The sequence below is a fragment of the Mirounga angustirostris genome, unplaced genomic scaffold (genome assembly GCF_029215605.1).
Source record: "Mirounga angustirostris isolate CCGP_5_RB_7025 unplaced genomic scaffold, mMirAng1.0.hap1 SCAF_2, whole genome shotgun sequence".
NCBI classification, from domain to species: domain Eukaryota; kingdom Metazoa; phylum Chordata; class Mammalia; order Carnivora; family Phocidae; genus Mirounga; species Mirounga angustirostris.
The window spans coordinates 195,677,305-195,690,699 of NW_026991710.1; the positions used below are offsets into that span (position 1 = coordinate 195,677,305).

Sequence of the window (13,395 nt, forward strand, 5' to 3'; positions counted from 1 at the left end):
CTGGTCCCCAGAGCCGCCGACGGCTGGACCTCGGAGCCTTCCCTTCCTGAGGCCTCACAGCTAGAATATCCCCAGCGGCAGCCACTAGTCTGATTATTGAGACCTTGCTGAGCACCTTCACTCAGCGCAGAGCCAATGTAGGAGCCCCAAGATGGCCTTCTGTGATGGGGAGAAGGGAGGAAAGCAATATGGGTTACGTGAGAGTTTCAACACCTTAACAGCCGAGCCAAAAACTACGTCTCATCGGCCACAAGTCTAAGAGAACATCTTTTTATTTTTTTTGGTCTGAATTGTATCGGTTGATCTTGATAGTGTTAGTTTTCTGATCAGAAGTTTTGCTCTGCAGTTATATATGTCTTTTGTTCATTAAAACGGGGAAATAAATCAATATGAAGTGCAATTCGTTTGGCATACACTATAATTCAAAGCACAGGCTTCCGGGGGGCAAAGCAGAAGAGATGCTATGCGATGCCCCAGGGCCGACCCACATGGATGTCCATAGAGGGTCACATCCCACAGACGGAGCACAGAGCAGCTCCGTGAAGACTCACGGAGATCTCCTGAGATTTGGTGAAGAGAGCCGAGTCATAAAGCCTTTGACCTGCCGTTCCTTTCCAAACTTTCTTTCAGGGTGACCAAATGATATCAGGTGACCAAATATCACTATTTTCCAACACCTCAGGACATAATGATCTAGCCCATGAACATCAATAGCCCCACTCAAATAAACAAGAACAACCACCTGAGCTCACGTGCCTCCAGGTAGATGGATACAAAGCCACCCAGGAGCTTTTAAGCTACTGCCTTTTTACCAAAACGGTAAACTGAACCTTCTTGTAACTATCACCCAGCCTTAGCATGTGGTTAATCTCATTTCATTCCTTAATGAACTCCCTCTCCTGGATTATTTCCAAAAGTACTCCACATGCCATTATCACCTCATCTGAAAATACGTGGAATATATAATTCAGAGAAAATGACTCTTTTTTTTAAGATTGATTTACTTATTTATTAGAGAGAGAGCATGAGAGGGGGGAAGAGCAGAGGAAGAAGCAGACTCCCCGCCGAGCAAGGAGCCCGAGGTGGGACTCGATTCCGGGACTCCAGGATCATGACCTGAGCCAAAGGCAGTCGCTTAACCAACTGAGCCACCCAGGTGCCCAAGAAAATGACTCTTTAAATATATGTAGAAAACCACAGTGCTATGACCATACCTAGAAAAAAATCAGAACAAATCCCTTACGATAATCAAATAGTCGATCAGTGTTCAAATGATCCTGGTTGTTTCATAAGTGCTTTTGTCAGAACTGGTTTCGTAGACTCAGGGTCCTAAGACGTCCATCTATACATTGTGTTTGACCGTCTGCCTCTGAGGCCTCTTTTGTGGGTATCACATACTTGCTGTTCCACCTGCAAAATATTGTGTCAAAATCCAATGCCAACGTGAGCCTTTGATTTCACTACAGCGGTTACAGGGGAGAGGGGAGCCTGTGAAGCAGCCCCCCGAGGAGGCAACAGCCCAGATGCCAGGATACAGAATGTGCTTTAGAACAACCTAAAGTCAGGTGCCTGGGTGGCTCAGTTGGTTAAGCGACTGCGTTCGGCTCAGGTCATGATCCTGGAGTCCCTGGATCGAGTCCCGCATCGGGCTCCCTGCTTGGCAGGGAGTCTATTTCTCCCTCTGACCCTCCCCCCTCTCATGTGCTCTCTCTCATTCTCTCTCTCTCAAATAAATAAATAAATAATCTTAAAAAAAAAAAAGAACAACCTAAAGTCGATTTTAAGTTGTGTCTTGTCCTACGTTGGTGTCCCCCTTCACGATTCTCACATTGTGTATTTTACAAGGTACTCTCACATGCATAATCTCTTTTGATCCTCACAATAAGCTTGTGAGACAAGAGGTGTCACCCTGACCTTTTTTAGGTGTGGAAATGAAGGTGCAGAGGCGAGTGCCTTTCCCAGTAGGTCAGGCTATTAGGCAGGACCAGGCATCACCCCCACACCTCGGGTTCAAATCTGAGGCAGCAGGGCATGGTGTGCTAGAATCCCAGACCCTCAGGATGGTTTCTACCTTGATCCAGATTCCTAGAAATAAATATAAACACAACTGTAAGCACAGCTTTTGGGCTAGAATATAAAAGTAACATGGCTTACAGGGGAGGGGATAAGAACATCTTTATTTGGAGTTAGGGTCTCAGCAACTCCCCCCCCCCCCCCCCGCTTGACCATCTATTTTCTTCCAACACCCAATTGTCAGCATCTGGTGGCCTTGGTGATTAGCAACCCTTATCAGGAACCCATTGCCTCCAATCTCTACCAGTATCTCCAATTCCCTCTTTGAACTGAAGATTTCTTAATGCCTAGAAATCAAGAATGATCTTATGCTGGCACCTCCATGCTCCACAATATTGAATTTGCTCCCAGACCTGGCAGAGAGGCTACAGCGTGATGACCCTGGGGCCCTGAGCACACCTGTTGGTGGCTCCGAACCTTCTCTACTTCACTGCTGCTTCCTGGATGCCCAAGCCCCTGCTGGGGCCACTGCTGCCTTCTTCATCTGTTTCCACCTCCCTCCAGGTAGAATATAATTATTTTCATTTACACAAATGATCTTAGACATTTTCTTTGGACCAAACTGTGCCTGCAAATGAGACACATGTGACAAGCACTACCCTTTCCAACACCTCTGAGGCCATATTGAATTTTAGATGGTCATAACACTCTTGAACCAAAGCCCACATTTCTTTGGTCGCATCCAGGACAGACTGCCTGGGTATGCGTGTCTGAGATAATGCAGTGACATAAAACTCATCCCTGCAAGAAGAAGAAGATGGAGGGTATCTGGGTGGCTCAGTCGGTGAAGCGTCTGCCTTCGGCTCAGGTCATGATCCCGGGGTCCTGGGATCAAGCCCCGCATCGGGCTCCCTGCTAAGCGGGGAGCCTGCTTCTCCCTCTCTCTCTGCCTGCCACTCTGCCTACTTATGCTCTCTCTCTCTCTGCTCTCGCCGTCTCTGTGTCAAATAAATAAATATAATTTTTAAAAAAAAGAAGAAGAAAAAGACAAGGAGGAGGAGGAAGGAGAAGGAGGAGGAGGAGAAGAACTTTTGCTTAGTTATTACCAGAAGAGAAAACTCTGCATCAATTACAGATATTTTTTTAAGCATAATTGAATTGGACCCGATGGCAGCAATAGCCAGGCATCTGAGAGAAACATGAAGACGAGTCAGATTAATTAAAATCAAAGGGGGAGGATTAAAAAGAGATGAAAGAGAAGCAGAGGAGGTCACAAAACAGGGGGAGAGATTAGGGTGGAGAAAGAGCAGAAATGAGATCTGGAGTGACTCTGGAACTTCAGGAAATGACAGTTGTGTGAGTCAGGTCGTCCCCGACATGTTCAATGTCTTCCTGCATGATATTTTACACCAAAATAAATACATCCAGAAGACAGGACAGAAGCCCTATGGTGGCCCTGCTTAGGTCACCACGTCAGCGCCTAGCAGCGGTCCAACAAGCACTTGAAGGAATGGTGCTTTTTTGGTTAATGATGCCTGTTTTGTCCCTTCTCTTCCCTCTTTCTGCTCCTCTTCTCTCGCCCTGTCATTTCTTATTCATCAAACCCACCCAGGGCATTCAGGCATGATATTTACTTCCGGAGGAAAATGGCTCAAATGTTTGTTCCGCTAGCTAGTGGTGGGAGAATAATGTGTCCGTGTGTGTCGTCTGTGACCCAGAGATTATTCTGGAATGCCTCTCTTCCCCTGCTGCAGGCCCCCTCCCCGCAGCTCAGGGCTATAAAGGGAGCCCTGCTGTCTGCCCACCAGCACCGTCTCAGTTGGCAGTCCCCTCTGCGACATGAAGCCATCCCTCTCTCTGTTCGTCAGCCTTCTCCTCGTGACCCTGATGTTGCCAGGTAAGTCAGAAATGTGACCCGGTACTGGGGCCAGGGTCTCTCCACAATGGCAGTGTCCAGGCTGGGCTTCCAGGCTGGACAGTGAGGTACTAAGCCCTGCAAGTGCATTTCCTGGTGGGGTGTTGGGGCAGGAGTCTCTGGACTGGGGGTGTAAGGGACACTTTGAATATGCTGATGGCACTGGTTCCCCAGGAGACAGGTCCCAACCCAGACTACACTTCCTCATCCTGTTAATATTCACCTCCTCCTTATAAAGGAGGACAGGCTGCATCACAAAGGACCTTGAATGTTAGGGAGTCTCAACAACTATATTGACACCCTCGGGGATGCTCAGCTTGGCTTCCACTGAAGTACTCGGGCTCCACTGCCCACCTGTCTTGGTCATCACTCACCTCCCTCCGTCTCCCTCTCCCTCCCTCCCCCTCCTCTCTCTCTCACGCACACACAAACACAAATAACATTTGCCCCCCTTCCAACCCATTCCATCCCGTTCTTCACTTGCTCTTTTTCCTTACAGCTTTCTGGGGGTATAATTATTACACAAAAGATGACAATTTGGTGAGTTTGGATGTTTGCAAACAACCCTGATACCATTACTACAGCCACGGACGTAACCACAGGCAATACCGCCTAAAGTTTCCTTGTGTCCCTTTGTGGTGGTATTTTGTGTGTGTGTGATAAGGACACTTAGCAAAAGGTCTCCCCTCTTCACAAACCTTGAAGTTCACAATACTGCACTGTTACGTGCAGGCACCGTGTTTCACAGCACATCTCTGGAATGCAGCCATGTTGCAGGACTGAAACTTTATACCCACTGAGCAGCAAACCCGTCTCCTCTCCACCCTCTACTTTCACTCGCCCCCTAGAGTGATGCACGGAATCCTCATGGGTCTGCTCAAGAGAGAACTCTGAAAATGCTTTGCTGTGTATTTATTGTGAATCAGGACTATCCAGAGCCGGAAATGTCAACCACCAAGGCACTGAGGGTCTGAGAGGACCGAGACAATCCAGGGAAGAGTCTTCTGCACAAGGCAAAAACGGGTCTCCCTTGCTACACCACCAAGAAAAACGCTACCTCTTACCACGGACTCCCCCTTACCCGGGTAAGTAAAAAAAAAAAAAAGAAGTTGTGACAAGTCCCTCCACTCTGGAAATGTTTAGTCAATGAATAGATGGGAAGGTGTCCGTGCAGGTGGGGGAAGGCCAAGCAGTGGTTGAGTTAAGGATGGGCTGTGTTTATGAAGACATAGGTAGAAGGCTTGGGCTGCCCCACCTGGGGTCTGACAGATGACTGAGGGTCCTGTGAGCCTTGGGAGTGTGAGGGACAAAGAGGCAAAAGTATTCAAGGCACTTCTATAACCCCTGACTTCAGCCACCCCGGAGAGCCAGGGGAGATTTTTTTTTTAAGATTTTATTTATTTATTTATTTGAGAGAGAGAGAATGAGAGAGAGCACATGAGAGGGGGGAGCGGGAGAGGGAGAAGCAGACTCCTCGCCGAGCAGGGAGCCCGATGCGGGACTCGATCCAGGGACTCCAGGATCATGACCTGAGCCAAAGGCAGTTGCTCAACTAATTGAGTCAACCAGGCGCCCGCCAGGGGAGATGATATTGAGCAAGACAGCCTCCTCCTGCCAGGTTGGAGCCCCACTCCCTGGGCCTTCAAGAATTTGATGAATACTTGCTATGCCAGGTGAGCAATTAGCATGCAGGGAATGCCCCAGGGACAGGTGCAGAGGATGGGCCCTCAGCTGCTTTTCTGGTCAGTCCTGAACACCATGTGGAGCCAGCTTCCAATCTGTAAGGACCTAGAGGAGACAGTCATTCCAAGATATTTCCTTAATTCCAAACTCATTCCTGACCCTGAAACAAGAAACAAGAGCTGGGCGCTCAGTGGGAAAGAGCAGGGAATACACACAAGGGCGTTGGCAAAGGGAAGCCAGTAATTCAGCTCCTGCCATATTATTCCTCCTGTTGTCCTCTCTTCACTTTGGTCCCTTTGGAAGTGGCCTTCGGTTCCCAGAGACTCACTAGTCTGGGTTCTCCTCCCAAGGGAAGAAAAAAAGAAAATACCATAATTGTACAACAAATATAAACAATACGAGGCATGTGTCATTTATTCTAATAGCAAATCTATGAGACGGGGTTATTATTCCCATTTGTGATTCATGAGGGAGTTGAGGTGATTTAAAATAACTCCTCTGATTCAGGACAACAAACTGAGGGGATGGGGGGCTGGGGTAGCTGGGTGATGGGCATTAATGAGGGCACGTTTGGTGATGAGCACTGGGTGTCATAGGCAACTGATGAATTGTTGAACACCACCTCAAAAACTCATGATGTATTATGTGCTGGCTAATTGAACGTAATTTAATCTGTCTGAAGGTCACATCTCAGGTCGGTGGCAGAGCTTATGATGACCAGAGCAGCCTTGGTTTGGGGTCTATCAGAAGGCTTCCCCAGACAGGCACTTACCACTCATTGTCTGATATTGTGTCTCTGCTTTCATTGTGTTCATCTATTTTTTTCTTTGTTTTAACACTTGCTCCTTGCCTTTTCTATCAACTATCTTCATAATATATAATTTAAGACAAGAATTCATGTTTAATAATCTCAGTACTTGAATTGCAGAGTGAGGTACCAATTTCACATTGCTCACGCAAACTGGCATAACTTTGAGGCGCCAAATAGCCTTCCAGGTGCTCCCTCACAATGAGGGGAAAAAAGAAATCTTTTTCACTCTTTAAAATCTGCCATCAGCTACCTGTCATCTCCCTTACAGAGATGGCTCAGCCTCAACCCTCCTTCCTCGGAGGACCATCCCACTTATGTACGTGTTTGGTAGGGCTCTGTCATCCCCAGTGGGCCTCACAGAGCCCTGATGGGTCCCCTTATACAGCATCCTAAATTGGCTTAAGTGGAACAGTTATATTGTAACACATCTATTACTGTTTCTTTTCCCAACTGCCTCTGAATTGACAGCTGGTTTTTTCAGGGAGAGTAAAGGTGACTTTTAAGCCAGAATCAAGGATCTGATTTTTATGCGATCAGGATGGCCCCAGGGAAATATGAATGCTCATTTACAACCTCCCTATTGCCATCCTCCACCCTAACCCTTTGGGCTAAAATAAGCCCCGTCCAATTCTTGAGATGGTCTTAAGACACTAATGTTGGATATTTCTTTACACAGAACCCGAACCGGATTTCAAAGTTGTCGACTGCAAGAAAAGTGAAGGCTATTGTCAAGAATATTGTAATTATATGGAAACACAAGTAGGCTACTGCTTTAAAAAAAAATATGTCTGCTGTTTGCATCAGAACTGAGGTTGTTGACATAGAAGCCAAAGCTTGGTCCACCTGCCTGCTCTCCAGGGGTCATAGCACCGACCCAGACACAGGTGTTTTTGGAGAAGAGGCTGAGGATGGAGTTGCTGGGGTGCTATCATTTGATCTGGACAGTCTGGACATTCTGTAGTAGCAAAAGAAAAGAAAACCAGCTCTACCTGACCATAGAGAAAGTGACTTAGCCTGAGATGGACAGAATCTTAAAAAATCACACAGCTTTTAATGTAATAAACTTTCACAGGAAAGCATTCAAGTAATTCCTTCTGTTGTTTGAAAAATATTTTTTGAGTACCTATTTTTTCCCCAGGCACTGAGAAATGTAACAAATTGGGAACATGAATATATGGGGGTGACAAACACCCAAAGAAATAAAAATAATAAAATGCCACATATTTTATAACGTGCATATATCCAAGGCAATCAGTGGAACAGATAAATACAAGAGATGTAAGAAAGGATTCCTGGGGAAATGTGAGCAGGGTTTTGGAGGATGAGTAGGAGTGTGTTCACTGAAAGAGAGAGGCAGAGATTTGTAGGCAAAGGGTACGGTTTGCAGAAAGGCATGGAGGAGACGTGAAAGAATGGGTGTGCTGAAAAAATGGTGAGTTCAGTGTCACTGCAAAAAAAAGGGAGGAACTCCAAGTGTCAAATGAGGAGGGTGTAGGAAAATGGTGTGAAGTTGTCAAAGAAAACAAATATTATGCTCAAGACCTCAGGCTGCTAAGCAAGAGGAGGTTATCAGGTGCTCCAGGGGAGTGACATCATCATATTTTCAAATTTAGAATGTTCCTCCTAACGAAAGAACTGGGGATAGATTGGAAATGGGTGAGATCACAGGCAGGAACACAGGTAAGAGCTGACGGCAACAGGGCAAGTCCAGGGACAGCCATTCAGCGACCAAGGTGGAGATCATGGTGAGGAAGGGGAAAGGATTGGAGGGGGTCCCGCAAGGACGTGGAGGTCACAGCTTTGGTGACAGAGAGGAAGGAAGGACATGGGGCAGAAAAGAACTGTGTTAACTTATGCAGCACACACGGGACGAGGATGAGCAGGAGGGACCAGACTGGCTCTGGACACGTTGCGCTGGAAGGCCTGAGGCATCCACGATGTCCAGCGGGGACTTAATGGGACTGACATGGATTCTAGGAGAGACACGGAGACAAGAAATCAGAGTGGAAAACTTGCAACCTATGGTGCAGGGGCAGCTCGTGGGGCAGCAGAGGGACCACGCTGAGTGATGCTAATGGTTCAGGGAGGCACAGAACAAGGGGAGCCTCTGCGGGACACCGTGGGGCTCTGAGAGGGGATGTGAATGGCATGAAGCAGCCTCCGTCCAGAAGATGAGACGGGGAGCATTTGGTAGAACGGACGGTGGGTAGTCCAGGAAAGGAAGGGTTCTGTGTTGAGGGTAGAGGAAGGGATAAGGCAGAAGCAGGAAACTCGTTTGGAGGGTCTTGCAGCAATCCAGGTGAGAGACAAGAGTGGCCGGGCCATGGAGGTGATAAGGCATCACATTCTGCACAAGGTGAGGTAGGAGCTAACGTTGGATTTGGGGTATGAAAGCAAGAGGGGAGGCAGGGGCGACAGCTTGTCCTAGCAGAAAGCCCCAGATCCGTATGTAGCTTGGCCTCCTGAGTCCATTGTTCTCCGACATTCCCTCTCCCCTGGTGTTCTGAGTCCTGGGGACAGTGGCCTTCCATTTCTCAAGTGCCACGTGACCTCCCCCAGTCACCCTTGGCACAAGCTGAACTTCTGCTTTGGGTTCCTCCTGCGCTGCCACTACCCCTTCATCTGATCTACTCATCTTCAGAGGGAGGTTAGAGTGCTTGTATCTGGAACGGCACCCCAAGACCAGGGCAGACCCCACTGTTGCCCTCCCTGTCCTTATCAGGACCACAGGGAGGTAACAGCAGGACTGTCACACGTCTAACGCCCAGACGACGAGCTGCCCGCCATGAACCGAGGGAGCCCACTGGACCCTTCATTGCCACACTGAAGAGCTTGGCACGTCTTATACATAATACCTGCTCAGTAAGTGTGAGTGAGTGTAAGAATGAAGACAGAGAGTCACTGGGGCAGAGGGCACTCAGGGAGGGGTCTCAGGCCCTTTCCTGTCCTGCGGTGTTCACTGGGAGTCCACTCTGTCTCATGAGTAGTCCTGGCTTGGCTAATCTGCCAAGGGAACTGTTTTCTGTCCAGAGAAATTAGATGCCATATTTACATATCCTACCACTTCCAAGTCTCAGTGCCAAGCTTTGCCTTCGTATTTCTTTTTTTTTTTCCACTGTTCAAAATTTATTTGGTATTTTAGTTGGTATGACACTTAGGATAGTTGGTTGCATTGTCTTTTTACATTATATGGCCATATAATAAGATCCTTTAGAACAGTTATGCACAATACATGCAATACTGAATCTATACGTTGGATCCCAGGATGTGACTGACTGGAAAAGATGGACTAGGCGTGTCAGGTGTTGGGGGAAGGAACCAGAAGTGACAGAACACACAGTAAACACACATCTGGTATGAAGAGCAACTACAGCTATGGTAGTGATGTCTCTGAGATGGTGGGGCTAATTTACACTGACCAGCTCAGGGCTACAAAGCCAGGTATCATCCAGCATCGGGATACAGCTGCAGGGTTTGGTGAACCATTCCTATTTGGAACTTTAGGAAACGGATGTTTTTTCTTAGGCCATTTTAATATTACTCGAGTAACAGATCAGATAATAAGGACAATATACACAACCTCCAACTAAAATCCTGTTGTAGTCTAGACAGTGAAGTGGAACATTATAAAACTTTAAAACTGCAGCTCCTTTTGGATCCCCCAAAGTGTATCTGCCCTCTTCTTCAAACGGGCCTCCTCCTCAGGAGTCAGGGTCACCTTCACAACATCAGAAATCCCATTCTGTCCCAAGATGCAAGGAACACTAAGGAAGACATCATCTTTAGTTCCATAGAGACCCTTAATCATGGTGGAAATTGGATGCACCTGCCTAAGATTCTTCATTATACTTTCTGCCAAATCTGCACAGACAGTCCAATGGCCCAGGAAGTGTAGCCTTTCAGTTTGATCACCTCATAGGCACTGCCAACCACCTGTTTGTGAACCTCTTCCCACTGTTCCTTATCTGCATCAGTGCCTAAGTCAGGGTGCAGATCCTTCAGAGAGACACCAGCAACGTTCACTCCACTCCATACAGGCACGCTGGACAATTTTTGGTGTTCTAAGGAAAAGGCTGCCGTGCTGGAGGTCCATCATCTCTCCCTTCAGTTTGTCTTCCATGACATCAACGAGAGCAAGTTCATCCACCAAGTCCTTGCCATGCCATGCCAACAGCTCCAGCCCCAACAACTGTCATCTTATTCTGGGGGGTATGTTCTTCCTTAAGAAGATTCTGAGATTTGAGAGTTGCCATTTTGGACTTAGAACCAAAAGGAATTGGGAGTGCACATCGGGCGGGCAGGCGGGCGTCAGCGCCGCACGAGGTGGGATCCAGACTTGACGGCGGCGGCTCTGACACTCTGCCTTCGTATTTCTTTTTTTTTTTTTTAAAGATTATATTTATTTATTCATGAGAGACAGAGAGAGAGAGAGAGGCAGAGGGAGAAGCAGGCTCCCCGCTGAGCAGGGAGCCCGATGCGGGACTCGATCCCAGGACCCTGGGATCATGACCTGAGCCAAAGGCAGATGCTTAACGACTGAGACACCCAGGCGTCCCTCTGCCTTCGTATTTCTAATGAGGTCCTAGGGAGGATTGCAATGGACACATTTTCTGTGACTAGAATGTAGGAAAACCTGGAGGACTACAGGAACCGTCCCAAGGATGGTAGGAGCAAGAACCCCAGACAGAGTCACCCTTTGTGATAAGGGGCAACTACATAGGCCTTCCTTCCACCATCTATCTTAGAGCTAATAAACCTATGAAATTCCCGATTTTACTCAGATCTTGAAGGACAGGGAAGACCTCCAACAACATTTGCTTTTCAAAAGTAACCCACCAACCAAAATCAATCTGGATAAACAGACCCTGTGTCCTCGTGTGGTTTTATAGAACATTGTAAGCTGGGAGACAACAGGAGACAGGCCTGCACGTACAAGAACCCTTGCAGGAAACATAAAGTGAGGGTAGAGAATACTCCATGCCTCATCAGTAAGACAGCAGCCCCGAAGGAGGTAGGGTTGGAGGACAGGACCACTGCGGCTCTGCCAGGAGAGAGGACCCTAACCTCCGTGGAGCAGGGTACTCGGTCTCCTGCAGCTGTAGGATCAGGGGCCCACTGTGCTCTTGTAGGAGTGGAGTTTCTTCAATGGACAGAACAGGAAATGGGGCCCCAGACAGTGAGTGTCCCCTTTGGTCTGCCTGTTTTCTCAAACAAGGAATCATTCACATAGTCCCTCGTCACCAGCACCCCCAAACCTCCTGAGCCATGGGAAATAAGGCACAGGAGGCGGCTTCCAACAGGACGGGGTGGGCAGACATCACCCATTTGTGTCCCTGCTTCATTGTGTCTCTGTTTCAGAATTTGCCTTCCATTAACCAAACTCAATCACATTTCACTTCCATTACACGTATCCCAAGGACCAAAGAGCAAATTTAGGGAAACTCTGCTCAGCGGTCACCAGGAAAATGGCATATTAACTGTAACTTTCACTTTTGAGTTAAAACGACATATATGAGGGGCACCTGAGTGGCTCAGTCGCTTAAGCCTCCGACTCTTGATTTTGGCTCAGGTCATGATCCTGGGCTCCCGGGATCGAGCCCCACATTGGGCTCCCGGCTCAGCAGGCAGTCTGCTTCTCTCCCTCTCCCTCTGCCCACTCACGCTTGCACGTGTTCTCTCTCACTAAAATAAATAAAATAAATCTTTTTTTTAAATGACATCTATGAGATCCCTATATGTAAGTGTATGTCATATCCCCCTTTTCGTTTTACTGACTGTATAATATTCCACTGTATGGATGCACCATACTTACCTTATCACTCCCCTGTTGACAGGTTGCTAGGGTCTTTGTTCTGACATTACACACAACAATGCTATAAGCATTTCATCTTGGTTGTCTTTAAGAGAATGTGTTTGGTACTGAGAAATGGCAGGGTTAAGCTGGAGAGTGTGTGTGTTTAAAATCTTAGTACATACAAATCGCCCTTTAGAGAATAAATGTCCATTCATATTCCCATTAGAAATGTATTAAAATATCTGTTTCTACACACTCTTTGATAATGGAGACTCAATTCTGGAATCAGGTAAACCCTGATTACTGTGTGGTTGAGCATTTTTTCGTTTGTTTATTGGTCATGTTTTCTCTTCTGTATGCTTTAATAATTTTGTTGGGTTTCCACTTCATTTTTATCTATAGATACATGTTCTTCTCATAGGTGTGATATTTAACCTTAGGTATTTTTTGCTTCTTTACCTCCCTTCTCTCTTTCTGGGATACCTACTGCTTAAACCCTCGTTGTCCTGGGACCATCTTCCTCATCTATCATCTTTTGCTCATAATTTCCATGCCTTTCCATTTTTGCTCTTAACTTTCAATTTGTAATTTTTTTTTTTTTAGATCACCAATCTCTCCTTTGATATTGCCTTTCTATTTTTCACTCTTTGGGGATTTTTCAGGTTCAGATATTAGATTTTCATTTATTTTTAAATATTCCTATTTTTACAAATAGTCCTTCTTTCTCTCGAAGTATGCCTTTCTCATGGGATCCTGTTCTCATCTTATTGATCAAAGTATATCTTCTCAAATTTCATCAAGAATAAATACACATTAACTCTAAAAAAAAATTATCTACATTTTCTCTGTTGAAATGGCACCTACTCCAGTCCAGTTCAGTCTCTCCTACTTTGTTAAAATTCTCATTCTCCTTAAACTTATGGTCATTTCATACCGACTGCTAACCCCTACTCTTCCAGCAGACTGGCGATAGAGGTTTCCTTGACTAAGTAAGAAGTGCGGGATGTGTTCCATGAACAGAACCCCTCTGCTGTTTATCTTAGGATTTTGAGCATGTTGAGCTCAATGTTGAGCATCCCTACTCAAAAGCAGTTTCAGGGATCTCTTCATAGATCCATAGTGAAGAACTAGTGGAATTTGCTATGAAATATGTATAAGTGGTGAGTATTTTTAGGCTCA

At 46.6% G+C, this 13,395-nt stretch overlaps 1 protein-coding gene and 1 pseudogene across 1 annotated transcript; one reads left to right on the forward strand and one right to left on the reverse strand.

Moving 5' to 3' along the window:
- The first annotated feature begins 3,804 nt into the window (after nt 1–3,804).
- Nucleotides 3,805–7,486, forward strand: LOC123847354 (sperm-associated antigen 11B-like). The gene is made up of 3 exons (XM_045879267.2): nt 3,805–3,910; nt 4,855–5,013; nt 7,099–7,486. The coding sequence occupies exons 1-3, from the start codon at nt 3,853–3,855 to the stop codon at nt 7,230–7,232; spliced, it is 351 nt and encodes a 116-aa protein (XP_045735223.1). The 5' UTR covers nt 3,805–3,852; the 3' UTR covers nt 7,233–7,486.
- Nucleotides 7,487–9,953: 2,467 nt separating this feature from the next.
- Nucleotides 9,954–10,675, reverse strand: LOC123847353 (L-lactate dehydrogenase A chain-like; annotated as a pseudogene).
- Nucleotides 10,676–13,395: the final 2,720 nt, after the last annotated feature.